The sequence below is a fragment of the Gymnoscopelus microlampas genome, assembly GCF_963454915.1.
Source record: "Gymnoscopelus microlampas genome assembly, chromosome: 23".
Lineage (NCBI taxonomy): Eukaryota > Metazoa > Chordata > Actinopteri > Myctophiformes > Myctophidae > Gymnoscopelus > Gymnoscopelus microlampas.
The window spans coordinates 35867424-35884358 of NC_139960.1; the positions used below are offsets into that span (position 1 = coordinate 35867424).

At 42.0% G+C, this 16935-nt stretch overlaps 1 protein-coding gene across 1 annotated transcript in view; it reads left to right on the plus strand.

Moving 5' to 3' along the window:
* Positions 1 to 16935, plus strand: part of prrt4b (proline rich transmembrane protein 4b) — a 42654-nt gene that overhangs the window by 17081 nt on the left and 8638 nt on the right. The window contains exon 3 of the mRNA XM_084049968.1: positions 7990 to 8196. Coding sequence (XP_083906094.1) covers positions 7990 to 8196 — 207 coding nt within the window. The remainder of the gene's footprint in view (positions 1 to 7989; positions 8197 to 16935) is intronic.

Below are 16935 nucleotides of genomic sequence, written 5' to 3' on the forward strand. Positions count from 1 at the left end.
CACACACACACACACACACACACACACACACACACACACACACACACACACACACACACACACTAGGCCTACTGACAGAGATAAAACAGAGTGGCAGGATGAAGGGATAGAATATACAGTCTGATTTAATCCACTGTTTACTATTCCTGGGAGATGACGCAGATACCATGAAGGACGGACTGCGAGTCATATCACTCTCAGCTACAGCAGCAGATCAAACTAACACGTTTGATCTGCTGCAAAAAAATGACACACACGGACGTTATATGAAAAGATGAGAGCGTCCCAGACGCTCTGCTCTCTGGGACATGTTGTTCTAAATCCAATTTATATATCCCACCATGAGTTAATCCCATTAGGGTGATGATGCGGAGATGCAACAAACTGTCCTGGAAGAAAGAGCTGATCCCTTTTGAAGAACCACTTCATACTGTCTTTCAAAGCTACGATCCGTAAGTTGAATTGTACAAAGACCCCGAGATTCGAACCCAGGTATCCAGCGTGGGGAGGGACTTCAAACGTTTTTTTTCTTTTTAGGCCATGGATCCCTTACTTGAGAGAGAGATGAAGCAGGGACCCCCACTACATATTGTATAAAATTGTGTTGCAGATGAAACTTTTTTCATAGATTTCATAGACTTCAATAACTTGACCTTTGGCTCTGTACTTGATCTGCTCCCCTCGCAGCGTTGTGTCTGCTATTTTCGGCTAATGTTCCTCCCAGAATAAGGATGCTAGGGTTCAAGTTAAAAAAAAGTTCCTATCACACAAAGATTTGGCGGCCCCCCTGTAGTACCTAAGAGGTTATTCTCTCTTGGCTGGGTTTTGAGGCTCCGAGTCACTCCACACACCTTTAGGCAAGGGTTCTCAAACTCTTCAGGCCGCAACCCCCCCAAATAATCATATTTGAACTAGAGACCCCACAAAATAATCATATTTGAACTGGGGACCCCCTACCCTGACAAGGGTAGGGGGTCTCTTTCTTAACGTCTCTTTCTTAACTTTCTTAACGTAATATTTGACAATTTGGTATTAAAAGGATCCGTGGCTAATAAGCCAATATGCCTTAATACATTATAATTGTCGTCTATAACTAAAATGTTAAATTAAAAACACCTTTGCCCATGTGTGGTCTCCTCGCCTGTATGGAATTTATGTAATGCTTGTGAAAATAAAAAACAACTTAATACTCCCTATAGGTTAATATGAGCATCAAATCGATATTTTAAATATGTTTTTTATTTTCACATGCATTCCATATATTCCTTAGGGCTAGACCACACATGGGCAAATGACATCATCAACTTGTGACGGGCATTGCTTTGCTCCTATTGTTTATTCTAAAATAAATAAAATATTTAAGGTGTTTTTACATTTTAGTTATAGAGGGCAAGTACAATGTATTAAAGAGCTGGTGCCATGTTTTTGCACTTTTTCTGTTTTTCATGTGTCTATGAGGTTGATAGAACTTCATTAAGGCCCCCGCTGGTGGTTTTATGGTGTTTTATGTCTTCTCTGATTATTTGGAGTTTCTTCCTGGAGGCTGAAATCTTGAGGGTCAAACGTGCCAATAGAGAAACAGCCCTTTAGTGACATCACAGAGCCCCCAAAAAACATACCCTCCCCCTCATTATCATAACACAACAGGTGTGGGCATGAGGAGGAGGAGGGACTAGGACAGGTGGGTGGTGCTAAGGTGGTGGAGGAGGTGCTAAGGTGAGAACCAGGCATACTTAATGAACTGGAGGCGTGTCTGTTTTTTTAACAATTTCTGTACACTTTTTTTTTTGGAAAAAAATCATTACATAATAATAATACCTTATGATCAGGTTTTAGGGTTGAATATCATGGCACTCCATCTTTAAGGCATATTTGGCTTATTTGCCATGGATCCTTTTAAAAAGGTCTTAAAATTATTAAATTGTAACTTTAGAAATGTGCAGATACCCTGTATACATTTATACCGCATGTTGGTTTGTTTACTGCTGAGTGAGAAAACAATGTTGCACATTAAGCGATCATCTGGGGACCGACCTCAGTCTGCGTGGGCTGTGTGTGTGTGTGTGTGTGTGTGTGTGTGTGTGTGTGTGTGTGTGTGTGTGTGTGTGTGTGTGTGTGTGTGTGTGTGTGTGTGTGTGTGTGTGTGTGTGTGTGTGTGTGTGGACTATAGAGACACACAAGTGTTCAGCCCGAGGACGAAGTTACCATGAAATATGAACCAGGTCACTGCCTTCAAATAGCAAACAGTTTATCAATGACACATACTGTACAACCACACCGATGCATTTGATTATATCTGACCCCACCCTCACTTCTTCTTGGTGTTCCATTCAACTCGACATATAGTACAGCACACAAGAAGTCGTTTTAACAACTTGAATCCCCTTATCCATTTTTTTTTTGGGGGGGGGGGGTATCTAAAAATTGTAGATCTACAAGTACTCAACGTTGTGTGCTTGTAGATCTGCTATTTTTGCCAAGAGATTTGTTGCAGAGAGAAAGAAGCGAAGTACAGACCAAGTTCAGGTCCAATTTACTAAGTCTAGAGGGTTTAAGTGGTTATTTGGATTAATTGTGGTTCTGTTAGCAGGACTTCTAAAATGAACCCAAACCAATTTCAGTCAGGACAACTCATGAATGGATAAAATATTCTTATTGAATATAAAATGAGCAATATATTTATTTTGGTTTGGCGATTCATTCAATCTGCTTTTGGCAGATATTTAGTTCCAGGGACCCCCAGAAGCAAAGATTTGAGTTACAAATGTTCGCTTTAAAAATACATACTGTATATTCAAAGATTTGCAAAAAAAAATCACGATTGAAAAAAAGGCAGATCTACAAGCTCGAGCTTGTAAATCTGCTTTATTTTTTTCAATGAGCTTGTATATATGCTATTTTTGAATAGCCAAAGTATAAAATAATTGTTAGAGCTACAAATCTAAAATGACACAGTATATGTGTTCCCCGATTGGATGGGTTAAATAGGGTGCTCTATTATGAAGTGAGTATGTGATTGGTTGAGAATAGAAGTGTATGGAGCGGCTACCATGGTCGCAGCAACTGCACTGACTTCCCTGACAGAACTTGCTATGTGCATGTACCATGCACGACGCTCATTAAGTTCTACGGCTCCCTCTGGAACCTATGATGCTGTGATGTTGCTCTGTCAGCGCACCTCCATTCTTGCTGATAATCAGAAAATGCTGCATTACCTGTGGTGTGCTGATGACTGTTCTCAGAGATAAATAGACTAAAACTGCAGCATTCTACCCTCCCCCAATCATGTTGATAAATAAATTAAAATAAAACGTCCGATTGTGGATGTTTCATTGAGTGTCAGTGAGTTTCCTCATTTAAGATTAGGTTTAACACATTTTAGACCCTCCAGAAAAACAAGGGCAAAAATCCTTCATTATGCGGGCTGAAATCCTTGATTATGCGGGCTGAAATCCTTGATTATGCGGGCTAGAATCCTTGATTTTGAGACGAAATATGCGTTTTTCTTTGCAATTTTATGCGGTGAAATTGCGGGAAGTTGCGAAATATGCGTAAAGTTGTGAAATATGCGGCAATATGCGAAATATGCAATATGCGAAAAATGCGAAATATGTTAAAAGTTGCGAAATATGCGGAAATATGCGATGCAAATCGCATATTATTCGATGCGATGTGTGTATTATGCGATGCGCATATTATGCGATGCGATGCGGCCTTTTTGAAAAAACGTTACCCCCGCATAATTATGCGCCATTTTGCTGATTATGCGGTAAATTCTGCGATCGCATAAACGCATTTTTCTGGAGGGTCTAACATTTAGACCTGGAAAGCCTATACTGTATGTTGTTATACCTTTCAATCCGGGAAAGCATGTGTCATTTTAGATATCGTTGCTGTCAGGCGGAAACCTCTTATCTCCATATTCTAACTTGATCATTCTACAGCGTCACAAAAAAAGCATTAAAAGTAGCAGGTCCACAAACTCTAAATGTGGTGCATAGTTACTTTTTTTGCATTTGAATCCTGAAAAGTAACACTTTTTGACATACAGTATGAGGTTTCTACCTGGCAGAAATGATAATGCTATAGGAACATTATTATTTGATTTTTTTTGGAAGAATATCTTTACGTTTTTCAGAAGGATTTAGAAGGCTCAGGTCTAAATGGGTTAAAACCAGGTTAACAACATGAACGCCACTTTGTGGTTCCGGAGGCAAATTGGAGCCAGGAATGTTTGATGGAATGCATTGAAGTCAATGAGAGCCGGAAGGACAACCTTATGAATAAACACTATCTGTGAATGACATGCGACCTTGGTAAAATACTTGGTTCATGGAAATAAAAGAACACATATCACAGATTGTTCTCTCGTGTTTTTCGATGCAAGTACTGTATATAATTTGATTGAGGTATCTAAAGAGCACAGAGTAAGTTTCTGACGTTGAGTTTTTGACGTTAAATGTGCATGAAATATTGGCTGTCATCGTGAGACTTAGTGACAGCCTATTATCCAATTAGTTGGAAAACTTAGAAACTTAAGATACGTCTCCTTTTACTTTCCAGAACAATTATCTGACACAGGTCGCAATCATTAAGAAAAAAGTGTTTGTTCATAGGCTTGTCCACCCTGCCCTCATTGACTTCAAAGCATTCAATGCATGAACGTCCGGCTCCAGTAATAGCGCATGCCATGAACATGTCCATATACCTGATTTACATAGCCTTAGCGTTAAAGCTCTTCTTTGGTTCTTATCATTCGTGGGTTTCTAGTTGCTGGGAGCTATAGTCTACAGGAAGGATCTAGTAGAGGTCACTGCTGCTGTATGTGTGTGTGTGTGTGTGTGTGTGTGTGTGTGTGTGTGTGTGTGTGTGTGTGTGTGTGTGTGTGTGTGTGTGTGTGTGTGTGTGTGTGGGGGGGGCGCAGAGGGCAGAGGGAGCTCTTCGTCCTCATTTACTGCCCCCCCCCCCACCTCGTTTGGTGCAGAGCTCGTTAGCCATGCTAATTGAGCACGACATTAAAGCCACACAGCTCCTGCGGTCCCCTAAGGCTGCGGTGACGTGGCAGGAACGTGCGTCCCTCCTTATGCTGTGTCACTTCTGACCACACAAACAAAACGCCGTCTGATTAGCATGCACAGGTGCTACAAGTCATTAGCATTGTGAAAGGGCAACTTATTAACCGGTTAAGTCCTATAGTACTGTATATAGAGTACCTATACATTGTTGTACGATGAACAGCGAAAATATAGCCACTGATTTTGTAGTTGGTTTTCCAGCTCAGGTTGAGCGCTAGACCAGGGGTCTTCAAGAGGGGGTCCTGGACCCCTAGGGGGTTCTCAGAGTTACTACAGGGGGGTTCTCAGAGTTACTGGACCCCTAGGGGGTTCTCAGAGTTACTACAGCCAAATCTTCCAAATCTTTGTGTGATAGGAACCTTTTTTTTTCTTGAACCCTAGCATCCCTATTCTGAGGAGAATTTTAGCCAAAAATGGCCGATCTACAAGCTCACAACGCCTCGCGCCGCGAGCCGTTGTGAGCTTGTAGATCGGCTATTTTCGGCAAAGAGGTTTGGTGTGTAGAGGGGGAAGAGTACAGAGAGTGAGAGGTAAGCATTGACGGTTTAAGTGGTTCAAATCAATGTCTAAAAAATAATTATATTATAATATTAACATGAATCCAACATGCTGTCAAACAAGTCATGAAACTATCAATGAAATCTATGAAAAAGTGTTAAAAACTACGGCAGGATAGAAACAAGGTAGGCTGCATAAGGCTAGACATCATAGTACACCATGAAGTAAGCAACTCAGCTGCAGCTAAATCTCGTTTAAGATGTACGTGTGTTGATGCAAGCATTGACCAGTCCAGCATACGTGCCATATGGCTCTGGGCACACCTCAATCTAACACACCCATTGTTTTGAAATGTAATCAGCTGCATTGTTTACTAGCCTGCCATGTTTTTAATCTGCTGTAGTTTAGTGCAGGGGTCTTCAACGTTATTCAGGCCAAGGACCCCTTAGATGAGAGAGAGAGATGAAGCAGGGACCCCCCACTACATATTGCATAAAATTGTGTTGCAGATTACCTGCTGTAGTTTTTAACCTGTACAGGAAAACAGTATACGCAATCAGCCTATAGGGTTTCATGACTCTTTAACTGGATGTGGATATACCAGATTAACCATTTAAGAACCATTTAACATTAAACCATGTGTGTATGCGAGTGTTCTGTATTTAATCCTGTGGTAGTGCAGACACATCTTTAAGTACTACTTGCTCAAGTGTGTTACACATGTGGCGGTGGCAGGCAGCAAATGTGTACTAGCGTGTGTGCACGTGTGCCCACGGAAAACATGTCACTTACAGTATGTGTGTGTGTGTGTGTGTCAGTTTTCCTGCAATGCTCATTATTCTCCCTGTCCTTTGGCTGAGCCAGGAGTCCAGCTGTGCCGGATCAGCAGTACAATAACAGTGATGAGTGGGATTCACTGTGGAGACTTTCACACGCCGAAGATTGACTTGGGGGGGGGGGGACTCTTGTGCACAACCTGGAGATTCCCTGCACGGACTCGGGACTGTGCACGGCTTGTTGGGGATTCTTGCGCACAGCCTGCAGGATTCTTGTGCTCAGCCTAGATTGAAATTCATAGCTGTTATGCAGAAAGTGAATTTCTGTAACTGCAGCAGGGAGTTGCACTGTAGGAACTGAGAAGATGGCTCAGCGTCAGGCATGGAAAGTAACTCAGTATGTTTACTTAACTACTGTACTGAACAATTAAACTGGTACTTTTACTTTACTTCCGAGTTACTCCACTATATTTATTTGACAGCTTTGGGTGCTAGTTACTGCAGACAAAACCATAGATTACGGTCAAAAATAGCTGATCTACAAGTTTGTAGGTCGGCTATTTTCAAATAGCCCAAGTATTAATATGGTGTTTAAGTGGTTATTGCTCAATAATCCAATGACATGATATACTGTACATGCTTCGGAAATGGACATTCTGCATAATGAGTACTTTTACTTTTGCATTTTAAGTATGCTAAGTTCAGTGATAATACTTCAATACTTTGAATTGATCAAAATGTGGACTACAGGACTTTTACTTGAACAATAATCATGTGGGGACCTGGGGTCCTGACCCACATGTTGAGAACCCCTGCCCTATGACATGGGCAGCGAATAGAACAAGGCTACCCTCTTTCAAAAGACTCTGATGATGAGGAGATGGAAAAAGCTTTGCTTTGCCCCCCCCCCCCCCCCTTTACATGTCTAAGACAGATGACGTAACATGGGGTCTGGGAGCATAGCGGATCACACACACACACACACACGCACGCACGCACGCACGCACGCACGCACGCGTGTGTGAACACAGAGTGAGAGGGAAGGGGAATGTAATTAGACTGCACAGGGCCCGCGATCGGCCATGGATGGCCGACTACATGCTGAACCCTTTGACAGAACTGGGTTAAGAAATATATTCCATCTCTTTCTGTTCCAGTCTTCAAGCAGTGGATAGACAGCAAAACCCCCTCCTCTGGGAAGGGATTAAAATAAAAAAACACCTATATTAATCTGTTTCTGTCTGTCATTATTATTTTGACATTACTATGAAAGTGTGCTTTTAATGTGAAAGGTTCACCTGCGTACATTAGAGGCGATACCAGCATTGGAAGAGCTGCCGACACTGCCTAAAACAGTGGGTTCTCAAACTTTTTCATGTCAAGGACCCCAAAAATGATATGTATTTGGCCACGGACCCCCATCTCAAAATGCTAAATACCCAGAAGTAAAGATTTGAGTCACAAATGTTTGCTTTGGACCCCACTTTCAGAACCACTGTCCAAGATTTGTTTAAATTACTCACTGTTATCGGATTGGTACTTGGTATCGTCCGATACGCAAGTTGTGGGTATCGGGAATCGGTATCGGGAAGAAACAAATGGTATCGGTATACATCTCTAGTGTACTTGTGTCTTCTCAGGTACTCCAGGCGCGAAGAATGAGGACCAAACAACACCTACAGACGTGTCCACGTCGCCGACAACGTTTATGGCTGTAGCCACACCACCGGCAACACATACAGAGGTATTCACTGCCCCCACGACACCTACAGACGCATCCACGCCACTGACGACAACCACAGACGTATCCATGTCACCACCAACACCTACAGATGTACTGACTACAGGTGAGTAGGCCACACACCTTCCATGCAAAAACACACACACACACACACACACACACACACACACACACACACACACACACACACACACACACACACACACACACACACACACACACACACACACACACACACTCACACATTTTTACAATTCATTCATGTCCAGTCCACATTAGGGAGAGCATACAAGGACACAAATATTAGGTAATATTAGGTAAAATAATAGGTGCAGTATTAAGGTGACTCTTACAGACCCATAAGGGTCCATTTGGTTCCTGTCCATCATCTAGCTGGGGACCCCCTGGAACCCCCTCAAGTACCCCTGAGGGTCCCCGGTCCCCACTTTGAGAACCAATGAAATAGACTGCACCTATTAGCCCAGCTCTGAGATGCATGGTACAGTATGTACTGTAGGAGTGGATGGTATTTAATGACCTTGGTCATAAAGGCTTCCTCTCAGCTAGGGTCAAAGGTGCAGGCTCTAACACAGACACTCTAGAGTCTTCATCAACCACAACAACATCTGGTGTATTTATGAAACACACACACACACACACACACACACACACACACACACACACACACACACACACACACACACACACACACACACACACACACACACACACACACACACACACACACACACACACACACACACACACTCATTACCAATACTAAACCCTAAGGAGACAGTTACGACCATTTTACAGCTAATTCCTCTTCAAGCCAAAGCAGCCGCCTCACTATAATTGTTTGAGTATTACATGTAGGTGCAATCTGTCAGAGTGAATGCAAGTGGTCTAAAGAGGTCTAGTTCCCCTTCATGCTTTGCTTGGAGTCACTAATTGCTTCCAGGGGGGAGGCGAAGCAAACAGCTCGTTCAAGCTGTTGGCTTTAATAAACGACTGATATGAGAGAGAGAGAGAGAGAGAGAGTCTATACATTGTTTTGTTTGTTATGTTCCACTTTGGCAATGTAGACGTATGTTTTCTCAAGCCAATAAAGCACCTTTGAATTGAATTGAGAGAGAGAGAGAGAGAGAGAGAGAGAGAGAGAGCGAGAGAGGGAGAGAGAGAGAGGAGACCTCCTTGCTTCGTTGCTATGCATCAGGTAAATACGCGTTGGCATTTGTCAGTAAAGTGATTTCATATGTTGTGTTCGTGAAAGGATTCACTCTCAACCCCTTTTTCGCGTATAGCTGCTGTAACCTACATTACCTAGCCCAGAATAGCAGATCTGGTCGACTGCTTTTCAAAAATAGACGCGTTAAATGTGCTACTTTGCTGAAGACAGCGTGACGCCATGCCCCACTGGTTCTGGTGTGTCAAAGAAAGAGGGCGGAAGGAAGGCAGAGAGTGACAAAGAGAATATAGTAACATAATTTAACAGTTTGGAGTGAAAATCTACGTGGCGGAAATCCATCGCTGAACCTGCGGTCATCATATTTCTGCAAACCTCATCAGGCTGCTGTCGAATATTTTTGTTCGACAACCATTTTGTTCGACAAGTGTTTTCTGTCTAAGTTAAACGTTGAAGTCTGCCCTTCTTCAAAACCTGCTCTTCTTCAGTATGCATCATCAGGCCTCTCCATTGCACACACGCACTAAATTGCTTTTTCTGAACGGAGCATAATTGCAAGTGAAGGCTACCAAATGAACACGGCGGCGAGGCTTCGTTTTTCATCCAATTAAAGACAGAACTGGAGGTGGTGCTGGATGTCTGGGTGATTTGCCAGGGATTTCATGAAAATCCCTCTTCTTTATTACTACAGGTATTGGACAGCCACCTCCTTTTTTAGTATTTTATCTTGCAGAAAAAAAAGTAATGAAGAAATAAACAAAGGCTGTGGGGACCTGTGTTACCAATAAGACTTAAATGAGAGAATTCCCCATGAGGGGTGATCTGTGAAGTAGCTGTAGTAGACAGTACGATGGGGGGTAGAAGGATATACAGAACTGTCCCTTCAGCAAACTGGTTTAAGGGTGTTAAAGTGGCCTTGTCTTTTGTATCGCACCCCTGTGTAGTTTTTTTGTTCAGGCAAATGAAAGAATTCGACTGGACAACTATTGGGCACGCCAGCCAATCGCCTAACTATCTAGACTCCTAATTGCTCTGCGTTTGTTTGGTGTTGATGACAACAGAGCAATGAGAACCAAAATGGAAATGGGGCTTGACATCACTTGCTTATTGCTATTTTAGGCAACCTTGGGCAGGGGTGCCGACATTGGCACAGGGGAGGGTGATCACTGGTACAGCGGCATAATTGTGAGAGAGGGCATTTGGTTTAAAATAAAATATAATTAAAAATGTAGTCAATAATAGTAGTAGTCAGGATGTAATTTGCTTGCACTGCACATAATACTAGCTTCAAACTCCTGAACTCTGACTGGGGAGGGAGTCTGGGAGATTAGATGGGGTCATTGCTCTGAGTTTAATGATCATTACTTACAATGTCCTGAAATATTTCAAAAGAAGAATAAAGGTTGTTATATTTATGGACAATCAAAATATGTTGGAAATGAAGTGGTGTCATAATTACACTTAATGTTGACGTTGATATGGCATGCTGACTATCAAGAAAATGAAAACATGGCACTTCATGTCAAAAAGGTTGCAGACCCCTGGGCTCCAATGTAAAGTAATAGAGGCCCAACCCTTTATACCACCATGGTCCAGCCAAACAGGCCCACTAGTTTTTTGAAATGGCAGCTTATGTTGTTTTCCAACTGATGCACACTGACTGCACACGTACAGACAATTAAAAAGAATTAAAGCACACCCCCCACCTTTCAGACTAAGACGAACCAAAATTGAAGTGATTACTCCCCTTGAAAATATAAACGCGTCAAATGACTTAATCAGATGGCGTCACGCGGCTCGCTCCCACAGGAATGAGGCAGTTTGAGCAAGCAGCACACAGTGGAGCCGAACAGCCTGTTCTGTTGCTGTAATACGGCCATCACCAGTGATGGAAGAAGTACTGAGACAATTCCACAATGTAGAAATAATCTGTTACAAGTAAAAGTCTGGTATTCAAAATGTACTTGAGTAAAATTATTGGCATCAAAATATACTTTTGCTTTTTTATACTACCAAAAGTAAAAGCACTCATTATGCAAAATGTCCCGTTTCACAAGTTTTCAAATGTATGAAATGTATAAAAATATTTTGGGTAGGTTGCCCTCACAAAAACATGCAGTAATCCTAGTCACTATACTGCCTCCCCCTGGTCAGCCAGGGCGCCTGATGGAGGGGAAAGGAACTGGTTGGAATAACTTGTTCCTTCCACGCGCTACGTCCTACCGGGGAAACTCCCCTCTGTCAGGTGATAAGAAGGCTTGTAGCTCTCATGCATTGAAGGAGGCATGAGCTCGGCTCTGAGCTCTCCCTAGGCTGGCAGAGGGAGTGTAGCGATCAGGATTACTTAGACTTGGCACTGGGTGAAAAAAATGGGGTTGCAAAATCGTGGGATAAAATAAATAGTAAAAAAATATATATATATTTGGAAAATAGCAGCTCTACAAGCTCACAATGTGTCGCATCTCGACGCATTGTGAGCTTGTAGATCTGCTATTTTCAAATAGACGAAATATATGCATAGTAACTAAAGTTTTCAAATAGTTGCAGTGGAGTAAAAGTACAATATTTGCCTCTGAGATGTAGTGGAGTAGAAGTACTTCAAAATTGGAAATACTCCATTAATGTAAAAACAATACCTGAAAACTGTACTTAAGGATAGTATTATTTGAGTACATGTACTTAGTTACTTTTCACCACTGGCCATCACATACTGTACCTCTAAAACCCTTCAATCCAGTCCGCCTGGCTGCCTGCAGCCAGCAGCACAGAAGGGACATTTATTGACCGGAGCGAGGCGATAAACACGGCAGTAATTCACTGACTGATCACATTTTCCACTCTGCCCGACGGAGATGCAGAGACAGAGAGAGAGAGAGAGAGAGAGAGAGAGAGAGAGAGAGAGAGAGAGAGAGAGAGAGAGAGAGAGAGAGAGAGAGAGATCATCACCCCATGGAAAGTAAACATGGACATACCGCCATCCTGTCATAACATGACACCACTCTCTTCCAACTGCCCGCTGTGGTCTGTTTGTCTCAAACACCCCTCCCATTCTGTAGGCTATATCCGACAATGTAATGTCATTACTGGGATGACCCGTGTTTGTGTCACAGCAGTGATTAATGCCTTCATTTATAGCTTCAAAGTGAACTAAATGTCCTTTTATCGTTACAAGATTAAAAAGAGAAAGCTCTGGCTTTGATTATAAGATCACATCATACAGTAGCATGACGTCCCAGACCAGTATATCTATACATCATCTACAATATGAGAGGTTTTGCAACGATTCATGTCAATGACCACATGGAAGAGAGCAAGACAAATACCAAGCACTGTTCTATTCCTAAATATTAGACAATGCATGGTTCATCATTCAATACCACAAAAGTAGAAACAAAGAGGGAATGCCTGTGCAAGTATACACAAATATACTGTGACAAATACCTACTACCTAACAACATTTGCAGATAGCCACCTAAGTTACCAAAAAAAAAAAAGGAACATTGTTATGTTGTAGTAGTGGAACAAGTAATTATGGGATAAAACATTTCAAATTAAAACTAATGTGATTCCTAAGTTACGGAGCCAGCATAGCAGCCTGACAACAGGCAGTGGTGGACGAAACTCACATTTCTTACTTAAAGGGATAGTTCACCCAAACACATTTTCTAGCGATTAGTCACCCCATGGAGACTTGAATTCCTGAATATGTTTTGTTTTTGTTGCATTCCTAAACCAATAATTTGATGACCAGCGGTTCCGGTAGGAGATACAAAGGAGACTCTATGTGTCTCCTACCGGAACCGCTGCTGCCTACCAGTCCGCTGGTCATCAAATGATTGGTTTAGGAATGCAACAAAAAAAGGTGAACTATCCCTTTAAGTAAAAGTTTACTTGAGTCAAAGTACAAAAGTATTGGTATCAAAATGTACTTAAAGTACCAAAAGTAAAAGTACTCACTATGCAGAAATGTTTTATTTCAAGTTTTCAAAATGTATGAAAATCTTTTGAAAATAGCAGATCTAATCGTACAAGCTCACAATGCGTCGCATCGCAACGCATTGTGAGCTTGTAGATCAGCTGTTTTCAAATGGCCGAAATGTATATAGGGCTGAAGTGGTTAATGTATGTCAAGTATTAATAATCAAAATCTACAAAGTAACTAGTAACTGAAGTTTAAAAATAATTGTAGTGGAGTAAAAGTACAATTATTTTCCTCTGAGATGTAGTGGAGTAGAAGTAAAAGTACAGCAAATTGGAAACACTCCAGTAAAGTAAAAATACCTCAAAATTGTACTTAAGTACAGTACTTGAGTAATGCCTACTTAGTTACTTTACACCACTGCTATCCACCATTGCCAATGTGACACACTATTCAACGCCAGGGACTGTAGGAACATCGTGAAAATGGGGAACCGAACCAGCTCGATGGCATTCAATATCTGCCCATTAAACATTCAGCGGGCCCTCGTTAAAAAGCACTGCATCAGTGCAAAAACAAAGCCAATCAAAGCCCCTCCGCATTCTGTAATTCATCCCTGATTATTATATGAAAACCTTGCCAGACGGCGCGGCCAGGGTGGCAGTGAAATAAAACCGCTCTGTCATGCTGTGAGACAACGTTGTTACAACAGGCTCATATTTCATACGCGGCTTTTATACGTTTTCATCACAGCCCCGGCGCTGGTGCTGATGTGACTCAATACCGGAGACGAGAGAGCGGAGGAGGCAGAGGGATAATTATACCTAGTGTGTAGCAACAGAGGACAATCATGCTGTCGGACCGAGATGTCTGAGATGAGATTCATGGCCAACTAGAAAGGTGCACTCAGTAGAGCCAGATGATTTTGGAGGAGTCCCCAGATGATTTGAATGTGTTTTCTCACGCAACAGTAGACAAACCAACATACAGTACACCCAACATATACGGTATCTGCACATTAAATAGACGTTCTACAAGCTCACAACACCTCTCACTGAGCTTGTAGATCGGCTATTTTCACAATATTTATCTGTGGAACCGAGTCAAACTAAATGTAATGCCTCAACTCCTACTATTCCAAGTGCTTGTCAAGGTGTGTGTGTGTGTGTGTGTGTGTGTGTGTGTGTGTGTGTGTGTGTGTGTGTGTGTGTGTGTGTGTGTGTGTGTGTGTGTGCGTGTGTGTGTGGGGGGGGGGGGTCAAGAGTTCAAATATGATTATATTGGGGGTCACAGCCTGAAAAGTTTGAGAACCACTGAGTGTCACCTCTGAGCTTGTTGTAAGTAAGGAACCTGAAACCTGTAGACCTGCTGCGATTGGCCATAGCCTGGCGGGATGCTTATCCCATATCCTGGAGGGAGGATTGCTTTGTAATTATAAAAAAATATATATAACATAGTTGTCGTTAACAGACTTTAAAAAATATTCGAGAATTGAGATCCTTGGCACGCTGCCAGTGTGCACAAGAAATGATTGACCTAGTAGGTCACGGGATTAGCTGCAGGCAGACAGACAGACAGACAGACAGACAGAATGTCTTGCACAGAATGCAAGAGCGGAGATAATAATTCCCTGAAAAATATCTGCTACTCAGGGGTGGTGTGTCATAGCCGCTCTCCAGTGCTCACTGCCATCGCAGCTTCCTGATTGGATTGGAGAACACACACACACACACACACACGCGCGCGCGCGCGCGCGCGTCGTTCGCTGCTGAGGGGTGAGAGAGCTGGCCGGTGCATGTGACAAGCACACGAGATAGAAACACAACAAGGCACACGCACACTCCCCACACACATCATCACAATTCTCGCACGCACACAGCACACACACGCACACAAACACATTATTCACATTAATCAAAGTGAAAAGAGGCTTCAGGCCTTTTAGATTCCAGCATCAGTATACAGCCCTGTTGGAGTGCTTCCATCAGCCTAGCTCCCTGCAGGCCTCAACCCCCCACTAGACCCTCTGAAGCCCCTCAGGCCTACACGCATTGGGGCTTAATGGAAACAGTGCAATGGATCTATCAACATGGAGGAAGAAAATAGCACCACATGCCACCAGTAGCATATCGTTGCTGTCGGGCAGAAACCTCTTCTCTCCATATTTAAACTTTGTGTTTTATTCATAAATTAATGCCCTACTTCGTTGGTTCTCAAAGTGGGGTCCGGGGACCCCCAGGGGTACTTGAGGGGGTTCCAGGGGGTACCCAGCTAAATGATGGACAGGAACCAGATGGACCCTTATGGCTCTGTAACTCTGAGTGTACAAATGTTGTGTACAAAAAAGAGTTGTACACTCTCAGAGTTAGATTAACATTGATTTTACAATATTGATTGGGGTCCCAGATATAGAAATGCCATTAAATGGGGGTCCGTAGCCCTAATGCATGTCAAACTGGGGGTCCTTGAAATTAAAATGGTTGAGAACCACTGCTATAGAGCCGTAAAAATCTTCTCTTATGGGGGTCCCTGGCATATCTTTTAAAATGGGGGTCCGCGGGCTAATAAGTGTCAATTTGGGGGTCCTTGACATGAAAAAGTTTGAGAACCACTGCCCTACTTGATCATATACTACAGCGTCACACGAAAGCATCAAAAGTAACGGATCAGCAAGCTCGAAACGTGGCGAGAAGCGACACGTTTTGAGCTTGTCGATCTGCTGCTTTTGATATGGTGCAGGTCACATGCGCGCGATTTGTATTAATAATTAATTAAACTACTATAAAACAACAGTAACAACACACCAGCCTCCAGTGGTGGAAAAGATCTACAAGCTCACAATGCGTTGCGCTTGTAGATCTGCTATTTTTAAATGGCCAATACGTATAGTGCTTAAGTGGTTACTGTATTGTTTTGTAATAATAATTGAAATCTACAAAGTAACTAGTAAATAAAGTTTTCAAATAATTGTAGTGGAGTATTGTAAAAGTACAATATTTGACTCTGAGATATAGTGAATTAGAAGTAAAAGTATTAGAAATTGGAAATACTCGAGTCAAGTGCAAATAGCTCGAAATTGTACTTAAGTACCGTTCTTGAGTACATGTACTTACAGATGTATGCCAACATCCATTTGAAAAAATTGCTTTTCACTGTTCTCAGGTCAAATATTGATATGCGATCAAAAATGCGATTAATTGTGATTAATTCATTACAAAGCCTCTAATTAATCGATTAATTTTAATCGAGTTCCAGCCCTAATATATATATATATATATATATATATATATATATAGAGGTCTATAGTGGAATACAATACAACAACAACAAACAAACAACAAATATTTGCCTCTGAGATGAGTAGAAGTAAGAGTATTGAAAATTGGAAATGTCAAAATTGTACTTAAGTACAGTTCTTGAGTACATGTACTTAGTTACTTTCCACCACTGGATATATATATATGAATGAATGAATGAATGAATGAATGAATGAAAGAAAGAAAGAATTAATGAATGAATGCCTGCATGAGAGACAAGTGAAGATAAGGTTCTTTGAAGGAGGAAAACTGTTCCAGTTTCAAAAGGAGGCCTAGAAACCCACCTATGGAAGTTATTTCAAGCATATCCACAAACAAAAGCAGCACAATAGAGATGACCATGAGCATCACAGGGTGGGACAGGAAACACAGCAGGAATACGACTTCTAAAAGGGCATTAAAAGACAGATGAAACAGCCCTCT